The sequence below is a fragment of the Pseudophryne corroboree genome, chromosome 6 (assembly GCF_028390025.1).
Source record: "Pseudophryne corroboree isolate aPseCor3 chromosome 6, aPseCor3.hap2, whole genome shotgun sequence".
Taxonomy (NCBI): Eukaryota; Metazoa; Chordata; class Amphibia; order Anura; family Myobatrachidae; genus Pseudophryne; species Pseudophryne corroboree.
In genome coordinates, this window is record NC_086449.1 from 569,639,159 (window position 1) to 569,663,719 (window position 24,561).

Consider the following 24,561-nt stretch of genomic DNA (forward strand, 5'->3'; position numbering starts at 1 on the left):
TATGGACGGGCTGCCGAGTGCCGACACAGAGGTAGCCACAGCCGTGAACTACCGCACTGTACTGTGTCTGCTGCTAATATATAGACTGGTTGATAAAGAGATAGTATACTCGTAACTAGTATGTATGTATAAAGAAAGAAAAAAAAACCACGGTTAGGTGGTATATACAATTATGGACGGGCTGCCGAGTGCTGACACAGAGGTAGCCACAGCCGTGAACTACCGCACTGTACTGTGTCTGCTGCTAATATATAGACTGGTTGATAAAGAGATAGTATACTCGTGACTAGTATGTATGTATAAAGAAAGAAAAAAAAACCACGGTTAGGTGGTATATACAATTATGGACGGGCTGCCGAGTGCCGACACAGAGGTAGCCACAGCCGTGAACTACCGCACTGTACTGTGTCTGCTGCTAATATATAGACTGGTTGATAAAGAGATAGTATACTCGTAACTAGTATGTATGTATAAAGAAAGAAAAAAAAACCACGGTTAGGTCACTGGTATATACAATTATGGACGGGCTGCCGAGTGCCGACACAGAGGTAGCCACGGCCGTGAACTACCGCACTGTACTGTGTCTGCTGCTAATATAGACTGGTTGATAAAGAGATAGTATACTACTAATATTATATACTGGTGGTCAGGTCACTGGTCACTAGTCACACTGGCAGTGGCACTCCTGCAGCAAAAGTGTGCACTGTTTAATTTTAATATAATATTATGTACTCCTGGCTCCTGCTATAACCTATAACTGGCACTGCAGTAGTGCTCCCCAGTCTCCCCCACAATTATAAGCTGTGTGAGCTGAGCAGTCAGACAGATATATAATATATATAGATGATGCAGCACACTGGCCTGAGCCTGAGCAGTGCACACAGATATGGTATGTGACTGAGTCACTGTGTGCTGTGTATCGCTTTTTTCAGGCAGAGAACGGATTATAAATAAAAGTGGTGGTCACTGGTCACTATCAGCAAAACTCTGCACTGTACACTACTGAGTACTCCTAATGCTCCCCAAAATTAGTAAATCAAGTGTCTCTCTAATCTATTCTAATTCTAAACGGAGAGGACGCCAGCCACGTCCTCTCCCTATCAATCTCAATGCACGTGTGAAAATGGCGGCGACGCGCGGCTCCTTATATAGAATCCGAGTCTCGCGATAGAATCCGAGCCTCGCGAGAATCCGACAGCGTCATGATGACGTTCGGGCGCGCTCGGGTTAACCGAGCAAGGCGGGAAGATCCGAGTCGCTCGGACCCGTGAAAAAAAACATGAAGTTCTGGCGGGTTCGGATTCAGAGAAACCGAACCCGCTCATCTCTAATTTATTTGGAATTCTAAACTTCTTATTGGGTGTAGCCCAAGCCTCTTCCATGATTTCCGTCAGCGGATCTGACTCTGGAAACTCAGTCTTAACTGTTTTGGGACGATTAAACACCGGTGCCTTGGTTTTTAATACAGGCTCTGCTGAATCCTCTAAGGATAGAATGGCTTTCATTGCTCCAATTAACTCAGCTATATTCACTGAGCTGAGACCTTCTTCCTCCTCTTCATATGCCGAAGTAGAAGTGAGCTTCCATTTTCTGATGAATCCTCCTCTGCCTCATGTGTAGCCTGTGAAGGTGAAGATTTACTTACCATCGGTTTATCAGCTTGTTTCTTTTGAGAAGCTGCTGGTAGAAATGATATACCGTAGGTAGGGAGCTGCATGTAAGGGTTAATAGTGTAACTTATTTCAGGTACAGAAGCTGTAGGAATTATCTGTTCAGCTATACCGGATAAGGTCTGTGCAAACATAGCCCAAGGTGGATCCATCTGTACCTGACGTTGTACCAGGGACGTGCGGTGAGCTAAATGGCTCAGGAGGCACTGGCTAACCCCAGAGCCAGATTTACATGCAATATATGAGCCAAAGGGTACATCTGGGCATTATATACAGGTGCAGCATTATAAACTCCTGGAAATCTGGTGAGTTTTGATTAGAGATGTGTGGAAAGGATACACAGGTGAGGCACTGCCTCCCCTGCCATAGACTTTTTACTCCAGAGTTTGGGCTATAAAAATTATTAGAATAATGCAAAGAAGATATTTCAAACAAATTATCAGTATTTTTCATATATTTTATTCAGTCAAAACACTGGTTTAAACGTAAGTATGACAGGAAAGGCTCTGCCTCACCCCACCGCACGTCACTGCGTTGTACAGGGATCTGCCTTGCATTTTGCTGAAAACTAAAACAATTTACACACAAACCATCCTGAACCAGATCCTGAGGGGATAATACAGTCTTTCAAGACAAACATGATATGAGTGTTGGTGTTGCTGTGAGTGTACCTTCCTCACCTTTGCCGCTGTTAGACATGATAAATAATCAGCACTTTCACAGTGTACTACACAATTTGTGACTGTAATCACTGTAACTTTCTAAAAGTGACATACAATCTGACCCTACCCATGCACCGCATCGAGGATCAGAAAAAAATCTGACAGACATATAGTAAAGACAGCAATCACTAGCAGTCAGTCACATGTTATACATTAGTATAATAAGACATCATCAACTACAAACACATTTTTAAGTATGTTGGAGAACATATTACTGAACATATTACTGATCATGTTTCACATTGCGAAAGAAACAGTAAATGTATACAGACTCATATGCAATAAGCACTTATCTAACTATTCGTACTCAAAAGGTAGACAGAGATTTAGTGCTGTATAACCCGTACTCAGTACAGTGGGATACAGGGAGACTCACCTCGCTTCCAGGATCGATTAATACATTCGTGAACGCTGAGTGGATCCAGACGCTACTAGTGTACACTGCCACTCCATGAACCTATAGTGAACGCAGACGCACCGGTCACACAGCCGCCTATGCTGCAACCGGGTCTCCTCGTGGCAGCGTCTGGGACGGAAGCGAGGGAACAGTTCATGGCGGGAGACTCAGAGGAAACTGGTCATGAACCGGGGGGAGGGCGACCAGGAGAGCGTCCGACTCCCCCTGCTGACATCAACCCTAGGGTTTGCGGCCTCATGCTATTCCTGGAGCCTATGATTCCTAAGGCGTAGCGCTGGTGCACCCGCATCGGCTACTGTTTGGTAGTCTCTTCCCAAAACAGTGCGGCTGCGTCCGTATTCCATCTAGCTAAGCAGAACCAATGCCTTACCTTCTCCCCGTGCTCCGGCCACAGCCTGGTAATGTCTGATGGACCTGCTAGTATATCCAACACAGATGCCCGTCGAAACAGCACTGTACTCGTGGGTAAGCGTTGTCGCGACCCGCCGGAGAGTTGTTGGAGCGACTCTTTCTAATGTACGTATAAGACGCTGTTTAGAAAGATCACTCAAAAAACTAGTAAGACTATAAAAATAAAATAAGAAAGCTTAGGACTGCTAAAAAACAGCAGCCCCGACCATGATCCGGCTTCTGCCGCACCAAACAAAAAACTGATTTGCCTGAGCCAGTAGGCGGCGATATATGGCCAGTTGCATCCTGAGGGGCCGGAAAGCTTTGATCGATTGGTGCCAATCCGCTCTCGCTTCATCATATCCCATTGTTATCCGGTGGATAAGCTGTGGACCCTGCCGGAGAAAAACGGAGCACCCAGTCGATACCCATTCTGATTGGAAGAATATTGAAACTATATACAGCTGAACCAAAATGGTCCAGCAACGCCTGCGTTGGCTGGATCACTCCCCCCACAACACCGCCCACCAAACGCTCGCTGGAAGGATGCAAGCACATAGTGAAGGGTCTTACACATGCATTATAGCTGCTGTGCGTGCACAGACCCTCTGGATGCGGCCGCTGCATGCAAACGCACAGCTGCGTCCAGACCTGAATGACCCCCATAATCTAGGTTGGTATGTTTGCAATTTTATCTGTGTAAGTATAGCTGTGCATCTGGTACAAGAGTGCCACAAATCTACCAAGCAAAGCCTGCAACAGCCAGTGATGCTGTTTAAAGTCCCGCCCACCCTCAATGCCCCCCCCCACCAGTCATGGTGTGTCATTCAGTGACACATCGTGCAGTGTACATGCACTATTAAGGCCTACACACTTTAGAACGATATTGTACATGATGTGCACAATTTTCAACACATCGAACTAATATATAATTAGTAAAAGTGCAAATTGTGTACCTTTCACTAAGGATAATGATCCGATGTGCTGTCCCGCGGGCCGTTTGTCGTACCTTCAGATCTTACCTACTGCAGGCAAGATCTGAAGCTTTCATTGACAGCTTGCTCCTGGATGTGGCCATTCCTCAGATCTTTTGCAAGATCTTAAAGATCTATCTTATGTGTATGCACTATATCATGAGTCAGGGACTGCCGTGGAGTTCAAAGGAAATCGTTAGCGACATCACTCGTTTGCGAGTCGTCCTAATACGTGGGGGCCTTTAAGATTACCTAACTGGGATAAAATGTATTTTCCCTGTATGGGTGCCTGCTGGAGTTTTTTTTTGTATGTGTTGCTCCAGACCCCAACTCGTATACCTGCATGTTTTTCAATAAATTGACCGACTTTGGACCTTTTTATTTGGAGAAGTGAGCTTAAATGAATATTATGACATTGGGCTGACTTCGCGGCAGGGGGGGCCTTGCCCTTCCCAGTTTACAGCTATGTTTCTTTGCAGTGCTCCTGGATGTGGCCATTCCTCAGATCTTTTGCAAGATCTTAAAGATCTATCTTATGTGTATGCACTATATCATGAGTCAGGGACTGCCGTGGAGTTCAAAGGAAATCGTTAGCGACATCACTCGTTTGCGAGTCGTCCTAATACGTGGGGGCCTTTAAGATTACCTAACTGGGATAAATGTATTTTCCCTGTATGGGTGCCTGCTGGAGTTTTTTTTTGTATGTGTTGCTCCAGACCCCAACTCGTATACCTGCATGTTTTTCAATAAATTGACCGACTTTGGACCTTTTTTATTTGGAGAAGTGAGCTTAAATGAATATTATGACATTGGGCTGACTTCGCGGCAGGGGGGGCCTTGCCCTTCCCAGTTTACAGCTATGTTTCTTTGCAGTGCAGCGCAGTCACTTTGGGTCCCGGGTAAAAGATTCAGATTATACAGACCTCCACTGTTAATTGCTAAGGCATTGAGACAGAATCACTATTCACTGCAAGTGCCGTTATGTGGTGAACTGCACTGTCATACTACAGCCCCAAAAGTGATCCAACACTGAAGAACAGAGCTTTCCAAACTTCACCATTACTGTTAAGGTTTTAAAGGTATCCATGCTTCAGTCCAAATGGTTAAATAAAATTGACTGAGGAACTAATTAAGTCACTCAAGCAAGGATATCCTTAAAACCTGGACTGTCATAGCGGAGTTAGGAAAACTGCTGTAGAGTGTTCTCTGGCACATAACATGATGGGAGGTGTAGATTTTGATCCCTGCACCCTTATGGGTTATTTCCTCTTGCAGGAATAGATATAAGTGAATTGTGGGCAAAGCATAGACTAGTGTTTCTGGGCCAGCTTTATCAGGGTGGTGGCCTCCATTCATTTGAGTAATGGGCCCTACACACGGGCCGATTACATTGAAAGATATGAACAATCTCGTTCATTAATGAACGAGATATCATTCATATCTTTCAGTGTGTATGCACCAACGATGCGCGTCCCCGCACTCGTTCATCGTTGGTGCCAGCTCATTTCTACATATTAGTCCATATTAGCATACAGGGCTATGGGGCTGGGCGATGGGGGTGACTCCCGCCTCCAGGTCGTCAGTTGGCGGCCAATCTCGCCGTGTGTAGGGCCCATAACTTTGAGTGATTGGGTCTTTCACACTTGGCGGAATGCAATGGAGTCAGAGATCACCGGAGGTGCGGTATGCCAACCGATCTCGGATGTTTTTTTAAAGGGGCAATTTAAGACTCATTTAGATTTAGTCTACAAATTACAGCAACCTAAAATCTTTATTTCTCTTTGTCTGACACTAGAACATGTTCCGTCAGCAGCAGAAGCTTTTTCAACAGGCCAGAATAGTTCAAAATCAAAGACTGAAATCAATCAAGCAACTATATGAACAGTTCTTGAAGGTATTTACATTATGATTATTTTTTTAAGGCAGAACATTCATATACATTAACAAATATGTACAGAATAAATGTATATATGTTGCAAATCAACAATCATTACGTATACTTATACTCAAGGCTATAGGTTAAAGCCTTGTGTACCAAATCTTAAGTTTCATTTTACTTAAGGATATATTACATATTTTCTTCATATTAAATAATTATCATTTTAAGGTAATGAATAATTCACTTTAATGTCTTACATCTGAAATAATTTCTTAAAGCCTGTGTTAGTTATGCCAGGGATTTTCTAAAGAAATGATGAAAAGTCTTCTTGATAAGTTTCCAAGACAGTGCTGAGACAGAGATTTAGGGGTATATTCAATTGAAGTCGAAAGCTGCCGTCTATCGAAAAAAGACGGCAGTTTTCGACTTTTTTAGGTCGGAAGGGGTTCTGACCTTTTCAATCTAACCCCAAATTTTTCGACAAGTCGAGGAATTCGACTTGTCGAAAAGCACGTGGACCGACGGAATAGCTGTCGATCCGAGTGCTTGTGTCGAAAACGGGCATTGGTCCCCTTTTCGACCATCTCAATTCGACTTTAAAAAAAGTCGAAGTGAGATGGGGAGAGCAGCATCGGAGACGGGGAGAGCAGCGCCGGAGGATGTGTCACAGCCACCGCTCACAGCAGCTTCGACCCGGCTCCAGCAAGCGAGACCTCACTTGCTGGAGCCGGGTGGACGCTGCCGTGAGCAGCGTCTGTGATGCGGGGACGGGGAGAGGCAGAGACGAGGGGAAGCCGCGGGCAGACGGGGGAGAGCAGCGCTACAGTAGCGGATATATAGCCGCTGCTCTTCCCAGCACAGCTGTAGCCCAAAGCATGCGAGGGGACACGGTGCACTAATTGGGCTTCCCTGTCACTTTACGAAGAAAACACCAAAAATAAACGTACAAAAAAAACTCATGTCGACCTAATGCATGTCGACTAATAGTGGTCGACCTAATGACCCATACCCACTGAAGCTCCTAAGTGTAATTTATCAGATCTTAAGTTTGAAATGGTAAAAAGAAAGGTTTGCGTTTTGGAATTGACCATTAAGTAAATGTAAAGTCTCTTATTAAAGGTGATTTATAATCAAATGGTATGTGCTGTAAAATTTACTGAGATTACGGTGATTAATGTTTCACATTCATTTTGTGCAGAGACTACAATAAAAAAAAATTTGAATGTCACAGAGAGGAACAACCTACTAGGAAATAATCGCTCAGCATATTTAAACAAACAATTACAAGCCAAAGTCACAAAAATATATTCTAGAAATAGCACTTTATTCAAAACATCTAAAGTAATTTTTAGAGGATATATGTACTTTTTGTGAACTTTACAGGTTTCTTTTGATTAAACAAGACACATTATAATAGAATGGCAAATTCTGAAATTCCTTTGTAGCACACTGGAAGCTCCTGTATTATCCTCACACAACCTAGCACCCTACACTTGGCATCTGCACACTAACCTCCTAAGCCAAATATAACTTTTCATCCTGAAAGCTATTTGCACCACCGATTGTGATAATGTCAGCCAGTCGGGGTCTCAATGTTTTGACCACAGCCTTTATGAGCGCACAGATGCTTGCAACGTGGAAAAGGAGACCGAGAATAAAAAAAGAAAGAAAGAAAAAAGAAAAACTTGTTAGATATTAAAAAATAAAATAAAAATGTTCATAGTTTTCAAAAAGTTGATAACAAACATAAGATGGTCATATTTTTAAACTGGAGCTTTCCATTTTGAGTGTACCAGTAGGTAGTCTCTGAATTTGCTAGGATACAGTGACCTTATTAATGACAGATGACCCGGGAATTTGTAAGATTATTATAGACGACTATTCAAATATTAGGAAACGCTTAATACTTACACACAAACTATACATAGTATCTGAGGTTGAAAAAAGACAATTGTCCATCGAGTTCAACCTATTTGTGGTCTCCTATGCATGATGATTTGACTAAAATTTCTGACTGATGCTGCTGTCAGCCGTTGCATTTTATCCCTATTTATAGTAACTATAATGCATGACTATGCACCATACCCCTGGATATCCTTATCCATTAGGAATTTATCTAACCCATTCTTAAAGGTGTTGACAGATTCCGCCATTACAACTCCCTCGGGCAGGGAATTCCAAACACGTATTGTCCTTACCGTGAAAAAGCCTTTACGCCGTATTGTGCGGAATCTCCTCTCCTCTAACCTGAGCGAGTGTCCACGAGTCCTCTGTGTTGATCTAACCAAAAACAGGTCCAGCGCAAGCTCTGTGTATTGTCCCCTTATATATTTGTAGATGTTGATCATATCCCCTCTTAGTCTCCGCTTTTCCAATGTAAACATGCCTAGTCTTTCAAGTCTTTCCTTGTATTCCATCGTCTCCATTTCCTTAATTAGTTTGGTCGCCCTCCTCTGTACCTTTTCAAGCTCCAGGATATCCTTTTTGTAGTACGGTGCCCAGAATTGTACACAGTATTCAAGGTGTGGCCTCACTAGTGATTTATATAACGGGAGTATAATACTCTCGTCCCTAGCATCAATAGCCCGTTTTATGCATGCTAATATCTTATTAGCCTTCTTTGCTGCAGTCCTACTTTGGGTACTACTGCTTAGCTTGCTCTCTATGAGGACACCCAAGTCCTTTTTCAGTACAGAATCCCCTAATTTTACCCCATTTAGTAGGTAGGTGTAATTTTTGTTCTTGTTACCACAGTGCATTACCTTACACTTGTCTGTGTTGAAGCGCATTCTCCATTTGGCTGCCCATGCTTCTAATTTAACGAAGTCGTTCTGAAGAGACTCGGCATCCTCCTCTGTATTTATAGCCTTACACAATTTGTTATCATCTGCAAAAATTGACACCATGCTCTCTAGACCTTCTGTCAGGTCGTTAATGAAAATATTGAACAATAGCGGTCCTAATACTGAGCCTTGCGGCACACCACTTAGCACTTCAGTCCAAGTTGAAAAAGATCCATTAACCACAACGCGCTGCTCCCTATTATCTAACCAGTTTTTGACCCAAGTGCATATTGTGCTTCCTAGCCCTGATTCTTGTAGCTTGTAGATAAGTCTCATGTGTGGTACAGTATCGAACGCTTTGGCAAAGTCTAAAGATTACATCCACGTCTTTACCCTGATCTAGGTTTGCGCTTACTGTTTCATAAAAGCCAAGTAAGTTGGTTTGACAGGATCTGTCCTTCATAAACCCATGTTGATTCCTTTTAATGACCTTATTGACTTCAAGGAACTTCTGAATACTATCTCTTAGAATACCTTCCAATACTTTCCCCACTATAGATGTAAGACTAACTGGTCTATAATTACCTGGTTCAGCTTTACTTCCCTTTTTGAATATAGGCACTACTTCTGCTATACGCCAGTCTTTGGGAACCATACCTGATATAACTGAATCCTTAAAGATCAAAGATAGCAGTTTTGCCAGTTCAGAGTGAAGCTCCATTAGAACCCTTGGGTGAATACCATCGGGCCCTGGTGATTTATTAATCTTTAAATGTTTTAATCGGTCACAGACTACTTCCTCGCTTAAATAAGTACCTATCAGTGGGATATTCTCATTATTGAGATTGTGTGTCAGTCCCTGAAATGGGTCCTCTCTAGTGAATACTGTTGAAAAAAACTCATTTAGTGTGTCCGCTAGGTCATTATCATTTTTGCCTAAGACTCCCAACTTGTCTTTTAAAGGGCCTATACTCTCCTTCTTTAATCTCTTGCTATTAATATATTTAAAGAATTTTTTGGGATTCGCTTTGCTTTCCTTTGCTACTAGTTTTTCAGTTTCTACTTTAGCCGCTCTTATTTCCTTTTTGCAAATTTTGTTACATTCCTTATAGTGCTGAAATGACTCTGCTTCCCCGTCAGATTTGTATTTTTTAAATGCTCGCCTTTTCTTGCCCATAAGTTCCTTAATCTTTTTGTTAAGCCACATCGGTTTATGATTTTTATTCCTTTTTTTGCTACTCATAGGAATAAATTTGAGTGTATTTTTAGCTAGCAGGAATTTTAGTACCTCCCATTTCTCCGTAGTATTTTTTCCTAAAAACAAACCTTCCCATTCAATATCCCTGAAAAATACCCTCATCTTTTCAAAATTTGAGTCCTAGTTGAGCCAGTATAGGGCTGTTTATGGAAACTGATATTGAATGTGACCATATTGTGGTCGCTGTTTCCTATGGGTTCCCCTACTATAATACCTGATACCAAATCCCCATTGTTTGTTAATACCAGGTCTAAGATTGCATTGTACCTAGTTGGTTCCTCAATTAGTTGGACTAAGTAGTTATCATTAAGTGTGTTTAAAAACATATTTCCCCTAGCAGTATCACATGAATCGTTTTTCCAGTTTCTCTCTGGATAGTTAAAATCTCCCATCACTACTATGTCTCCTACTCCTGCTGCTCTTTCAATTTGCTTTAGTAACAATTCCTCATCAGATGCGTTGATACCAGGCGGCCTATAGCATACACCCAATACTAACTTTTTTATTCCTTTTTCCCCGCATGCAATTTCTACCCATAATGTCTCGAGTGTCTACAGTCCCCTCCTGAATATCTTCCCGTATATCAGGTTTTAAAAACGGCTTTACATAAAGACACACCCCTCCACCCTTTTTATTTAGTCTGTCTCTCCTAAACAGTGTATAGCCCTCCAGATTGACTGTCCAATCATGAGATTCATCCCACCAAGTTTCAGTAATGCCTATATCATCATACTGTTTGCTTGCTGCAAGTATTTCTAGTTCACCCTTTTTACCAGTAATGCTTCTGGCGTTTACATACATACAACTAAGATAAGTATTTTCCCTTGCGTTAGGGACATCTTTCACCTTATGTAGCAATGATGACCTGTAATCGTCATTGGTTAGTGCTTTGGTAAAATCCCTTTTAGTACCCATGTTAGTAACCTTAGCGCCTGCTCTTACCCTCCCCCCAACTTCTCCCCCATTTCGTTTACTACCGCCATCCCCACTATTCTCACTGCATGACCCGTAGTTTCTAGCTAAACCCTCCCCCCCAGGCTCCTAGTTTAAAATCTCCTCCAACCTTCTAACCATCCTTCCCCCCAGCACCGCTGCCCCCTCCTCATTCAGGTGCAATCCGTCACGACAAAAGAGATGGCGCCTGACTGAGAAGTCCGCCCAGTGTTCCAGGAACACAAACCCCTCTTTCCTGCACCAATCCCTAAGCCACAGCTACAGTTAAGACTAGTCTTGTGGTCTGATTTAATAATAACAATTTGCAAACATTTATTTTTAAAGAATACATCCACAATCTGCGTTAATGAATTAGCAAACTGTGAATATGCAGTAACACATTATATACACATTCTCAATGCCCATTTTATAAAGATACACCTGTACTCATACTCAGTAATGCAAATATTAACCAGCAACTGATGTGGCAGTAACACAAACAATAAAAACATGCAAAAATGGGCAATCTGTTCAGTTGTTGTTCTGACTCAACACAGGATTGTCAATTAATGTGATCTAAGTAGCCACTGAATCACTGCTGATGCCACACAGAGTGATTCTGATTATCTCATAAACTGATGATCTGAAGGGATTTTCTCGCCACACCAATCTGTAGAGTTTGCAGTGAATGAGGTGGAAAAGGGGAAAAAAAAGGTGAGTAATACTGTGGATGAAAACTCCTTATTAATGAGAAAGAGGTCACAGGAGAATGACCAGACTGATTTAAGGTGTCGAGAAGGTGCTAGAAACTCAATAACTATGCATTACAACATTGGTATACAGTTGAGTATCTCTGAACAAACCGTACATTCAACCTTGCAGTGGATGGGATGCAGTAGTAGTAGGGTTCCAATCCTGTCAGCTAACAGTAAACAGATTGTTACAGGAAGCACAGGATCACCAAATTTGAACAGTCAAAAGATTGGAAAAGTAATGATCTAATAAATCTCAATTTCTGCTGTACCATGCAGATGGTAGGCTAATTATTTACATAAAATAAACCATTTATTCAATCTGCTTTGTTTCCATGGTTGAGACTTGTGGTGGTGGTGATGTGTGGAATGTTTTGCCAAAATTAGGTCCCTTAATACCGCTTTGAGAATCTTTTACCTGCCACAGTAATACATTAATATTGATGCTGACCATGTACATCCCTTTATGGCTTCCATATACTCATTTTCTAATGACTACTTATAGCAGGATAACCACCACAAAAGTACACATCCTCTCAGGCTGGTTGTACAGACATGATAATGCCAGCATGAATGTGCAGCCCAAAAAACTGTAGCAACTGCGTGATGCTATTAAGTCAACATGGACTAGGATCTCTAAGGCTGGGTGCACACTTAAAACGACAGATTAACTGGCCAATTGGTAAGTGTGTATAGCTTTACCAATCTGCAGCTCGATATGTCTTGCCAGACATCACAACTGGGAGGGTATTTAAATTTGCCACACAGTTGTGATGTCACTGCCAGCAGTTCCTGAGGACACTTAATGAGTCTGCAAAGATATATTGGCTGTGCTGCACGGCTGACGCGATATGCCTGTGAACAATGTAATTCAGAGACATATCAGTTATACACAGCTGCTAATGTCCTGTACTTACTATACGTCATTCATTGAACTAATGAACGATCTATTGCATAGTGTGTTCCCAGCAGGGGCATAACTCTCAGAGGCAATGGAGACACCTGCCTCCGGGCTCCAAGCCCAGAAAGGGCACCTGCAAGTACAGCAGCAACTGTGTGGTTCACGGCAGTACCCAAGTGTGACCACTGCGACGCACCCGCTGCTGCAGAGTTAATCGTCTCTGTCCCAGGAGCCCTGTCAACAACTGCAATAGCTCCTGCCTGGTACTGCTCAGCCTGCACTGCAGCAAGAGACGGTGTATCCACTGCTGCTGCTGGACTGTGAGTTGCTGCAGACAGTTGAATTTCGTGAGCTTGACCACTGCACTGGCCAGTGTCACTCAGTGCAGCTGGAGCCCTGCCAATTAACTGCGGGCTCCAGTCACTGTAGGCGAGCTGACAGTGCTATCTATATAATTCTGTAAGTCATGTGTTTTTTTACATACATGCACCGTATTTGTCTTTCCTGTATTTTAAGGGGGGAAGAGGGGGGTTACCAAACCCCAACTTGCCTCTGGCCGACTGGGATGAACTTGTGCCCCTGGTTTCCAGCATCACTACGCCACAGAGAATTTACACTGTTCAGAAAGCAAAGGAGCATCCTTACCAGTACTAGAAAACCATAAATAATAAAGTGGCCACGGAGTGTTTGATATATTACTAGCCCTCACCCCTCCTCTTAAAAGTATTTCCAACTACCCCCTTCTCTTATTTCCACCCCCACCTCTTCTATATCCAAAGGGGCGGAGTATAGATCAGACCTTATGTATCGTCTCTGACCCTTCAGCTATCTCAACATTAGAAGGGTAAATAACAAAGGAAAAAAATATGTGATACACATTTATTTTGTATAAAAACCCACAAGACAAAATGATCTGCAACTTTGAACACATCGACACTGACCAGGTTACATCAGACAGCGAACGCCATTCTGTGCTGCATTTTCTACCCTCCTGGTTTCAGTGACACGATTCACATGTATTGGCTCTGGGATCTACCCCAACCTTTTGTCCAGTCAGGGTCTCCACACAATATGTGACTTAGCTCTGACCCATCTATACAGACCAAATATGAAACCATCTCCTACAGAACAAAGAACAATGCAATAGCAACCCCACATTGTGCCATTTAATTCAATATAAAATAATAAGATTTTACTTACCGATAAATCTATTTCTCGGAGTCCGTAGTGGATGCTGGGGTTCCTGAAAGGACCATGGGGAATAGCGGCTCCGCAGGAGACAGGGCACAAAAAGTAAAGCTTTTCCAGATCAGGTGGTGTGCACTGGCTCCTCCCCCTATGACCCTCCTCCAGACTCCAGTTAAGTACTGTGCCCGGACGAGCGTACACAATAAGGGAGGATTTTGAATCCCGGGTAAGACTCATACCAGCCACACCAATCACACCGTACAACTTGTGATCTAAACCCAGTTAACAGTATGATAACAGCGGAGCCTCTGAAAGATGGCTTCCTTCAACAATAACCCGAATTAGTTAACAATAACTATGTACAATTATTGCAGATAATCCGCACTTGGGATGGGCGCCCAGCATCCATTACGGACTCCGAGAAATAGATTTATCGGTAAGTAAAATCTTATTTTCTCTATCGTCCTAGTGGATGCTGGGGTTCCTGAAAGGACCATGGGGATTATACCAAAGCTCCCAAACGGGCGGGAGAGTGCGGATGACTCTGCAGCACCGAATGAGAGAACTCCAGGTCCTCCTTAGCCAGAGTATCAAATTTGTAAAATTTTACAAACGTGTTCTCCCCTGACCACGTAGCTGCTCGGCAAAGTTGTAATGCCGAGACCCCTCGGGCAGCCGCCCAAGATGAGCCCACCTTCCTTGTGGAGTGGGCCTTTACAGATTTAGGCTGTGGCAGGCCTGCCACAGAATGTGCAAGTTGGATTGTGCTACAGATCCAACGAGCAATCGTCTGCTTAGACGCAGGAGCACCCATCTTGTTGGGTGCATACAATATAAACAACGAGTCAGATTTTCTGACTCCAGCTGTCCTTGCAATATATATTTTTAATGCTCTGACAACGTCCAGTAACTTGGAGTCCTCCAAGTCACTTGTAGCCGCAGGCACTACAATAGGCTGGTTCAGATGAAATGCTGACACCACCTTAGGGAGAAAATGCGGACGAGTCCGCAGTTCTGCCCTGTCCGAATGGAAAATCAGATATGGGCTTTTGTAAGATAAAGCTGCCAGTTCTGACACTCTCCTGGCCGAAGCCAGGGCTAGAAGCATGGTCACTTTCCATGTGAGATATTTCAAATCCACCTTCTTTAGTGGTTCAAACCAATGAGATTTTAGAAAGTCCAAAACCACATTGAGATCCCACGGTGCCACTGGAGGCACCACAGGAGGCTGTATATGTAGCACTCCCTTAACAAAGGTCTGGACTTCAGGGACTGAAGCCAATTCTTTTTGAAAGAAAATCGACAGGGCCGAAATTTGAACCTTAATAGATCCCAATTTGAGACCCATAGACAATCCTGATTGCAGGAAATGTAGGAATCGACCCAGTTGAAATTCCTCCGTCGGAGCACTCCGATCTTCGCACCACGCAACATATTTTCGCCAAATTCGGTGATAATGTTGCACGGTTACTTCCTTCCTTGCTTTAATCAAAGTAGGAATGACTTCTTCCGGCATGCCTTTTTCCTTTAGGATCCGGCGTTCAACCGCCATGCCGTCAAACGCAGCCGCGGTAAGTCTTGAAACAGACAGGGACCCTGCTGAAGCAAGTCCCTCCTTAGAGGTAGAGGCCACGGATCTTCCGTGATCATCTCTTGAAGTTCCGGGTACCAAGTCCTTCTTGGCCAATCCGGAACCACTAGTATCGTCCTTACGCCTCTTTGCCGTATAATTCTCAATACTTTTGGTATGAGAGGCAGAGGAGGAAACACATACACCGACTGGTACACCCAAGGCGTTACCAGCGCGTCCACAGCTATTGCCTGCGGATCTCTTGACCTGGCGCAATACCTGTCCAGTTTTTTGTTGAGGCGAGACGCCATCATGTCCACCATTGGTCTTTCCCAACGGGTTACCAGCAAGTGGAAGACTTCTGGATGAAGTCCCCACTCTCCCGGGTGAAGATCGTGTCTGCTGAGGAAGTCTGCTTCCCAGTTGTCCACTCCCGGGATGAACACTGCTGACAGTGCTATCACATGATTCTCTGCCCAGCGAAGAATCCTTGCAGCTTCTGCCATTGCACTCCTGCTTCTTGTGCCGCCCTGTCTGTTCACATGGGCGACTGCCGTGATGTTGTCCGACTGGATCAACACCGGTTTTCCCTGAAGCAGAGGTTCTGCCTGGCTTAGAGCATTGTATATTGCTCTTAGTTCCAGAATGTTTATGTGAAGAGACGTTTCCAGGCTCGTCCATACTCCCTGGAAGTTTCTTCCTTGTGCGACTGCTCCCCAGCCTCTCAGGCTGGCGTCCGTGGTCACCAGGATCCAATCCTGTATGCCGAATCTGCGGCCCTCCAATAGATGAGCACTCTGCAACCACCACAGAAGAGACACCCTTGTCCTTGGAGACAGGGTTATCCGCAGGTGCATCTGAAGATGCGACCCTGACCATTTGTCCAACAGATCCCTTTGGAAAATTCTTGCGTGGAATCTGCCGAATGGAATTGCTTCGTAAGAAGCCACCATTTTTCCCAGGACTCTTGTGCATTGATGTACAGACACCTTTCCTGGTTTTAGGAGGTTCCTGACAAGCTCGGATAACTCCTTGGCTTTTTCCTCCGGGAGAAAAACCTTTTTCTGAACCGTGTCCAGAATCATCCCTAGGAACAGCAGACGAGTTGTCGGCATTAACTGGGATTTTGGAATATTCAGAATCCACCCGTGCTGTTTTAGCACTTCTTGCGACAGTGCTAATCCCATCTCTAGCTGTTCTCTGGACCTTGCCCTTATTAGGAGATCGTCCAAGTATGGGATAATTAATATGCCTTTTCTTCGAAGAAGAATCATCATCTCGGCCATTACCTTTGTAAAGACCCGAGGTGCCGTGGACAATCCGAACGGCAGCGTCTGAAACTGATAGTGACAGTTTTGTACAACGAACCTGAGGTACCCCTGGTGTGAGGGGTAAATTGGAACGTGGAGATACGCATCCTTGATGTCCAAGGATACCATAAAGTCCCCCTCTTCCAGGTTCGCTATCACTGCTCTGAGTGACTCCATCTTGAACTTGAACTTCTTTATGTACAGGTTCAAGGACTTCAGATTTAGAATAGGCCTTACCGAGCCATCCGGCTTCGGTACCACAAAAAGAGTGGAATAATACCCCTTCCCTTGTTGTAGAAGAGGTACCTTGACTATCACCTGCTGAGAGTACAGCTTGTGAATGGCTTCCAAAACCGTCTCCCTTTCGGAGGGGGACGTTGGTAAAGCAGACTTCAGGAAACGGCGAGGTGGATCTGTCTCTAATTCCAACCTGTACCCCTGAGATATTATCTGCAGGATCCAGGGATCTACCTGCGAGTGAGCCCACTGCGCGCTGTAATTTTTGAGACGACCACCCACCGTCCCCGAGTCCGCTTGAGAAGCCCCAGCGTCATGCTGAGGCTTTTGTAGAAGCCGGGGAAGGCTTCTGTTCCTGCCTGTTGCTGTCTCTTCCCTCGACCTCTGCCTCGTGGCAGATATGAATAGCCCTTTGCTCTCTTATTTTTAAAGGAACGAAAGGCTGCGGTTGAAAAGTCGGTGCCTTTTTCTGTTGGGGAGTGACTTGAGGTAGAAAGGTGGATTTCCCGGCTGTAGCCGTGGCCACCAAATCTGATAGACCGACTCCAAATAACTCCTCCCCTTTATACGGCAAAACTTCCATATGTCGTTTTGAATCCGCATCGCCTGTCCACTGTCGCGTCCATAAAGCTCTTCTGGCCGAAATGGACATAGCACTTACCCGTGATGCCAGTGTGCAGATATCCCTCTGTGCATCACGCATATAAAGAAATGCATCCTTTATTTGTTCTAACGACAGTAAAATATTGTCCCTGTCCAGGGTATCAATATTTTCAATCAGGGACTCTGACCAAACTACCCCAGCACTGCACATCCAGGCAGTCGCTATAGCTGGTCGTAGTATAACACCTGCATGTGTGTATATACTTTTTTGGATATTTTCCATCCTCCTATCTGATGGATCTTTAAGTGCGGCCGTCTCAGGAGAGGGTAACGCCACTTGTTTAGATAAGCGTGTTAGCGCCTTGTCCACCCTAGGAGGTGTTTCCCAGCGCTCCCTAACCTCTGGCGGGAAAGGGTATAATGCCAATAATTTCTTTGAAATTATCAGCTTTTTATCAGGGGCAACCCACGCTTCATTACACACGTCATTTAATTCTTCTGATTCAGGAAAAACTATAGGTAGTTTTTTCACACCCCACATAATACCCTGTTTAGTGGTACCTGTAGTATCAGCTAAATGTAACGCCTCCTTCATTGCCAAAATCATATAACGTGTGGCCCTACTGGAAAATACGGTTGATTCGTCACCGTCACCACTGGAGTCAGTGCCTGTGTCTGGGTCTGTGTCGACCGACTGAGGCAAAGGGCGTTTCACAGCCCCTGACGGTGTTTGAGTCGCCTGGACAGGCACTAATTGATTGTCCGGCCGTCTCATGTCGTCAAACGACTGCTTTAGCGTGTTGACACTATCCCGTAGTTCCATAAATAAAGGCATCCATTCTGGTGTCGACTCCCTAGGGGGTGACATCCTCATATTTGGCAATTGCTCCGCCTCCACACCAATATCGTCCTCATACATGTCGACACACACGTACCGACACACAGCAGACACACAGGGAATGCTCCTAACGAAGACAGGACCCACTAGCCCTTTGGGGAGACAGAGGGAGAGTTTGCCAGCACACACCAAAAGCGCTATATATAACAGGGATAGCCTTATAATAAGTGCTCCCTTATAGCTGCTTTATATATATCAAAATATCGCCATAAATTTACCCCCCCTCTCTGTTTTACCCTGTTTCTGTAGTGCAGTGCAGGGGAGAGACCTGGGAGCCGTCCTGACCAGCGGAGCTGTGAGAGGAAATGGCGCCGTGTGCTGAGGAGATAGGCCCCGCCCCTTTTCCGGCGGGCTCGTCTCCCGCTATTTAGTGAATCCAGGCAGGGGTTAAATATCTCCATATAGCCTCTGGGGGCTATATGTGAGGTATTTTTAGCCTTTATATAGGTTACATTTGCCTCCCAGGGCGCCCCCCCCCAGCGCCCTGCACCCTCAGTGACTGCGTGTGAAGTGTGCTGAGAGGAAAATGGCGCACAGCTGCAGTGCTGTGCGCTACCTTTAGAAGACTGCAGGAGTCTTCAGCCGCCGATTCTGGACCTCTTCTGACTTCAGCATCTGCAAGGGGGCCGGCGGCGCGGCTCCGGTGACCATCCAGGCTGTACCTGTGATCGTCCCTCTGGAGCTGATGTCCAGTAGCCAAGAAGCCAATCCATCCTGCACGCAGGTGAGTTCACTTCTTCTCCCCTCAGTCCCTCGTTGCAGTGATCCTGTTGCCAGCAGGACTCACTGTAAAATAAAAAACCTAAGCTAAACTTTTTCTAAGCAGCTCTTTAGGAGAGCCACCTAGATTGCACCCTTCTCGGCCGGGCACAAAAATCTAACTGGAGTCTGGAGGAGGGTCATAGGGGGAGGAGCCAGTGCACACCACCTGATCTGGAAAAGCTTTACTTTTTGTGCCCTGTCTCCTGCGGAGCCGCTATTCCCCATGGTCCTTTCAGGAACCCCAGCATCCACTAGGACGATAGAGAAATTAAATTGACATTATTTACACAAAAACATTGATAAAACAGAGATAATAGGACCTACATTATTACACAAGCCAGCGAGGAGGGGACATGGTAAGCTGGTTACTACTGGGCAGCATTTACAACTGGGCCCTTTGAGGACACCAAAGTATGTTGTGTCTAGTCTCTGATCTGCGGCAATTCTCAACAGCCTCAGGGACCCCAAGCAACACTCTGCCTTTACCATCACATGGTCACTTCCTTAGCCCGGACTCATGCATGCCACTGGTATGTCTACCTGCCAAAGTAATCCATACTTTGCAACTCAACCCCTGGGGGCTATGGACCAAGTCCGTGTAATAGAAACACCAAAGAACCTAAACCACACATTTGCAGCCTTCCTTTTCCTCACAACAGTGACTAAATACACCTGTGGTGCATCAGGGTTGCTTTCCTCCATGTTGCATAGTTCAGTCAATGTAGCAGCATTCCACTGTGGGTGGTTCCAGCAGGGCTCCCAAAAGATAGTCTCAATTCCTGGAGCAATGAATCTGTATGGATCCAGGTAGATCACGTCGGAAGCAGCATCGCTGGTCTGACAAATCTGCATGTCTTTGCTGCAATAGAGGCTCTTGGCTGCGATGCATCTGGTTACTATATTGATAAATGCTTCAAAACAACAAGATCCTTAACTTCAGCTGCAGTGGCCTTCTCCTTTACCTTTATCCATCCATTTGTTGCACGTCATTCACAGTTGGCTGACCAGCATAGAGCTTTGGTCTGTAGTCTCCAACTGCAAATCTGGTAAAGAGTGCGCTGCAAACAGCCACAAAACTGCCAAATGGAGTGAGCTTCACAGGTAGGTATTCCTCTAGACTCAGACCCATATATTGGGGCTACTCTGTCTCCAGGATACTGTGCATGGCCACCAAACTCCTAATACCTGGATATGTGTACTGATATCCATAAAAGTCTATTTGAAAGCTACACTCTATTTACAGCCAAAGTGATACCCCAACGCATCCACTTGAGCAGCTGGATGCTAGACAGGCACCCCTAGTGCATATTTAATGGTACAGGATCTTAGATGCAATAGCAGCCATATGGTCATGAGCTTTGATAGCAATGAAAGTAGGCTCACTAAATGAGTCTGCTTTGCTGCCTAGAGGTAACACTTCATACAAAATACAGGTTGAACGCGATGGGCATTTTGTCTCTTTTCAACCTCAATTACTATGTTACTATGTATGTAACACCTCATTACATCTTCATCTGAGTTTCCATCTTCTATCTTGCCAGTGTACTCTTGGTCCCACGCCATTAGACAACAAATGAACACCACCTTGGTGTCTGTAGGGGTAATTTCTTTCTTACCGTTTGTACTTCTTTTCTTCCCACTGTAACTTATTTAGCCCTCTGTTGGGCTCCTCCATCTCTGCACCTCTTCGCACTCACTTTATGCAATGTGTAACTCTCCGTTAGGCTATGCTCTAAAACAGTGAAGAGAGCCAGGTGTGTTATGTGGGTGAACAAAGTGGTATAGTCTGCAGTGGGTTTTCACTCCAATTGCAGTCAATCCTCACTACCCTGATCCAGTCCAGCAGGAGTTGAAACCCTACAATGATGATGATCAGGATATATCCAAAAACGAACACCCTTCTGCACGGTGAAAGTTCTCGCAGTGACTTTCCGGTAACTCGATTCACTTGTGATGTCGTCAGTCTTTTACATGTCATGGTGGCCACATAATCTGGCTCCATTTTTTATTACCCATCCTGGATTTGACCCAGCAGGCTACCCACAGGATGCAAGCAAATGCCACTCCAGCAGAACAAAGAAACATTGCAATGACAGCGTGGGCAACCTCGCCTTGCAACATTCAAGAATGCTAAATATTACAGTATATACAAATACTGTAAGTATCACACGGCTCTGCAAGGTCCAGTAGATAATCAAATTGCCTCATTTTAACCACAATTTAATTATACCACCGATTCCAAGTGCAAGCTAGACAATTAAAGCAGATTGCTCTACGTTACTATATATTCATGATCTGCTAGTGAATGTATATAGCTTTATTTTGTCCTGACTGTATTTATTTAATAAGGTATCTCTAGTTTCTCAACTGAAGGAATTCTGACACCTCTGCAGATTTAACTTTTCAGTACCTGCATCAACGCTGCCATCTTGCCCTAATGAAAGCATTGGTCCTAGCTATCCATTACATCAATGGGGATAGTTGAGCTATGTTTGAAGGACCCATGATTATTTGTATTTGAATAAACCACAGATTTTAATCTTGAAAAGATAATACTGAAAAAAAAAAAAAAAAAAGAGAGAGAGAGGGGAGGTAGTGTTACCAGAATTAACGCTAAATTTTACATTCTTTCAAATTCTTACCCAGAGCATGCATGAACTAGAAAAGAACCATGAAACCCTCTTAACCAGTGCTCAAAATGAACTAAGGAAGGAAATGGCTATGCTACAAAAGAAAATATTGATGGACACTGTAAGTAAAAATGTGATTCTAAGTAAAACATTCCATTGACATGTGACTCATTGATCAAAGTAGTTCTGTCTCTATAAGCTTTATTATGAAAATATGAGATAAATATAAAAATAGTGTAACAGATTTCATGCTTTTTCTTCTGCCAGCAACAGCAAGAGATGGCAAGTGTTCGAAAGTCTCTTCAGTCAATGTTATTCTGATGGGTCCCTGAAGGAATAACTTGTACCTATGTAACATATAATTAAATTATTATCCATCAAAACAAAGTTACATTTCAGCCTATAATTTTATAAAGTTCATAAATTAGTTTTTTTCTGTTTTTTCTAAATAGTGCAAAGTTAAACAAAACACAAATATTCTGTTATAAACCTTTTGATGTTTTCTTGAATACAGTACATGCTGTAACAAAATTTAAATTAGAATGTATGTTTAATAGGTTTTTAAATAGTGTAAGTGAAGGATGTACACAATTTATTTGCATATATTGTCCCAAAAATTCACTTTACTATATACATAAACTGCTTTGATCGCTTTGAACATTTAGGAGTGGCCATGACAATTTTTTTTTAGAGTAGTGCGTGTCTCGGTTAAACAATGAACTTTAAGAGCAAGCAGTAAAATACATTTTGAACAAAGATTTGTGAAAATAAGTGTTTTCTTAGAAAACATATTGGCAAAAAGCTTTTATACTACAGGTTGCCTATATATTATTTTTCCTTTTTTAGTACATAATGAAGACTGTAGCTTCCAAAGATGTCACTACCAAAAAACAGAAGTATTTTAACTAGCTCTCTTATGTGTGCAAAATTTTAAACAAACACAATTACCCATATAAAGTAAAACATTTATTAAACATAAAAATTATTTCAATGAAATTATTTTTTTTCTTTTTTTAAGTGAAAATAAATTATTCAGCTCCAACGAGCCCGCTAGTATGACTAAATACCACATGGTTATTTGTATCATAAAATATTATTCCAAGTTTAACAATACTGTACATTTGTATGGCACATATTAGTCACAAAATTATGAAGATAATTAACAATCAATAACAAAAAGGTATGTTTTGTCCGGTTTGTCTTTCACCTCATTTATGGAAATTTTCAAAATAAAACTTTCAACAGCTCATTAACTCGTTTCTTTGTTTATTATAGTACTGCCCAAATAAATAGAAATATTAAAACAAGTTTCTTCTAATTGTAAAAAATATAAAATTTAGAACTGCTCAAATGGAGGAGAAGAAACAAATTCAAATTCAATTAACTGTCAAACAATGTAAATTAAGTAACTGACAAAAAGCAAATTTGCAACAAGCGTTGGTAACTTGATTATTTTATGTTTTGGGGTGGTTTAGGATTCTTCTTACCAACCAGCTAGGATTATTATATCAAGTAACAAATTTCAGTATGCGACAAAATCCAAACCGATGGCATGTCCCAAATAATTAAATTCAAATAAAGCCAATTATCAAATAAGCAAAGCGCCAGCATTCTGGCAATGTGTTTTATCATTGAAACAACTATGGTTGATCTTAAAAAAAATAAAAAAATAATAATACGTACAAAAATTATTATTAATTCAATCCATTGTTTCTTTAGTACCATATGAATTAGCATAGATTATTTGTCTCCCACCCGGTTACTTTTCCTCCATTTATTTAAGCAGTCAGTCATTATGTTTTTGATTTTGAACCTGCTCAGTAGCTGGGACAGAAGGGATTCTGAAGACCGATATTCGCAGATGTGTTGCTATTTGCAGGCAAACACCTATGCAGTATCTCAGCAATTCAAATAATGAAATAACCTGCAAAAAGCAGAAGAAAAAAAATCAAGACTAAATCAATACAATATTATTTTACATTTGGCATTAATATACAATAACAGATCTTATAATGTTGACCTTTGAACACAATTTGTATCAATAAAATAAAAGGCGTAAAGGGCAACTTAAAAGTGAACTAAATATTTTACCAACATACCAAATTCCAGAGGGCCACCATATGCATAGATGTGTTTCCTAATGCTCTGGCTAGGAGGTGGGACACATTAGTAAAATATTTTATGTTGCTGGTGGTGTAGCTTTAAAATGCAAGTTTATTGAACATGAAAAGCATTACACCAGTAGCTATATTTACATTTATAAGCTACCATGGTAACCAATGTTTAAGAAATTTTGTTGCACAAATTTTATTCACAAACATTGGAACCGCAAAGTTTCATATCCAGTAAACAAAACAATCTGAAAAATTAAAAAAGTTATTACTCTAGCACAGTGGTTCCTAAACACAGTCCTCAAGGCACCCCAACAGTCCAGGTTTTGAGACTATCTATGCTCATGCATAGGAAACTTAGGGCCTGAGTCAGAGAAGTACGCAAAGCTGATGTTCCACGCAGCAGATCGATTATTGGCAGACTGCACATGTGCTTCATTTGCACTGCACACGTGTCAAGGTGCCACTCTGAACCCGTACGCAATGAGAAATCTTTGCAGTGATTGACAGGAAGTGACCGTTTGGAGGTGTTAACATGGTGTTAGCGGGGAGTGGCTGTTAAAACTCAGGCA

The 24,561-nt window shown here is 43.0% G+C and overlaps 2 protein-coding genes across 6 annotated transcripts in view; one reads left to right on the forward strand and one right to left on the reverse strand.

Annotated features, from left to right (window-relative positions):
- SYCP3 (synaptonemal complex protein 3) overlaps positions 1-24,561 on the forward strand; it is a 596,881-nt gene that overhangs the window by 413,792 nt on the left and 158,528 nt on the right. For 3 of the 4 annotated variants that reach the window (XM_063927814.1, XM_063927813.1, XM_063927816.1), the window contains exons 7-8: positions 5,970-6,068; positions 21,895-21,999. In XM_063927814.1, the coding sequence (XP_063783884.1) occupies positions 5,970-6,068; positions 21,895-21,999 (204 nt within the window). Of the gene's footprint in view, positions 1-5,969; positions 6,069-21,894; positions 22,000-22,145; positions 23,128-24,561 lie in introns of those variants that run through there. The other variant, XM_063927815.1, reaches the window with a different exon arrangement.
- Positions 22,063-24,561, reverse strand: part of CHPT1 (choline phosphotransferase 1) — a 107,369-nt gene continuing 104,870 nt past the window's right edge. The window contains exons 8-9 of one of the 2 annotated variants that reach the window (XR_010179539.1): positions 23,562-23,802; positions 22,063-22,225 (exon numbers count right to left, since the gene is read on the reverse strand). Coding sequence is in view for 1 of the 2 variants with exons in the window: in XM_063927812.1 (XP_063783882.1) it covers positions 22,181-22,225; positions 23,692-23,802 (156 nt within the window). In the remaining variant the exon portion in view is untranslated. The remainder of the gene's footprint in view (positions 22,226-23,561; positions 23,803-24,561) is intronic. The other variant, XM_063927812.1, reaches the window with a different exon arrangement.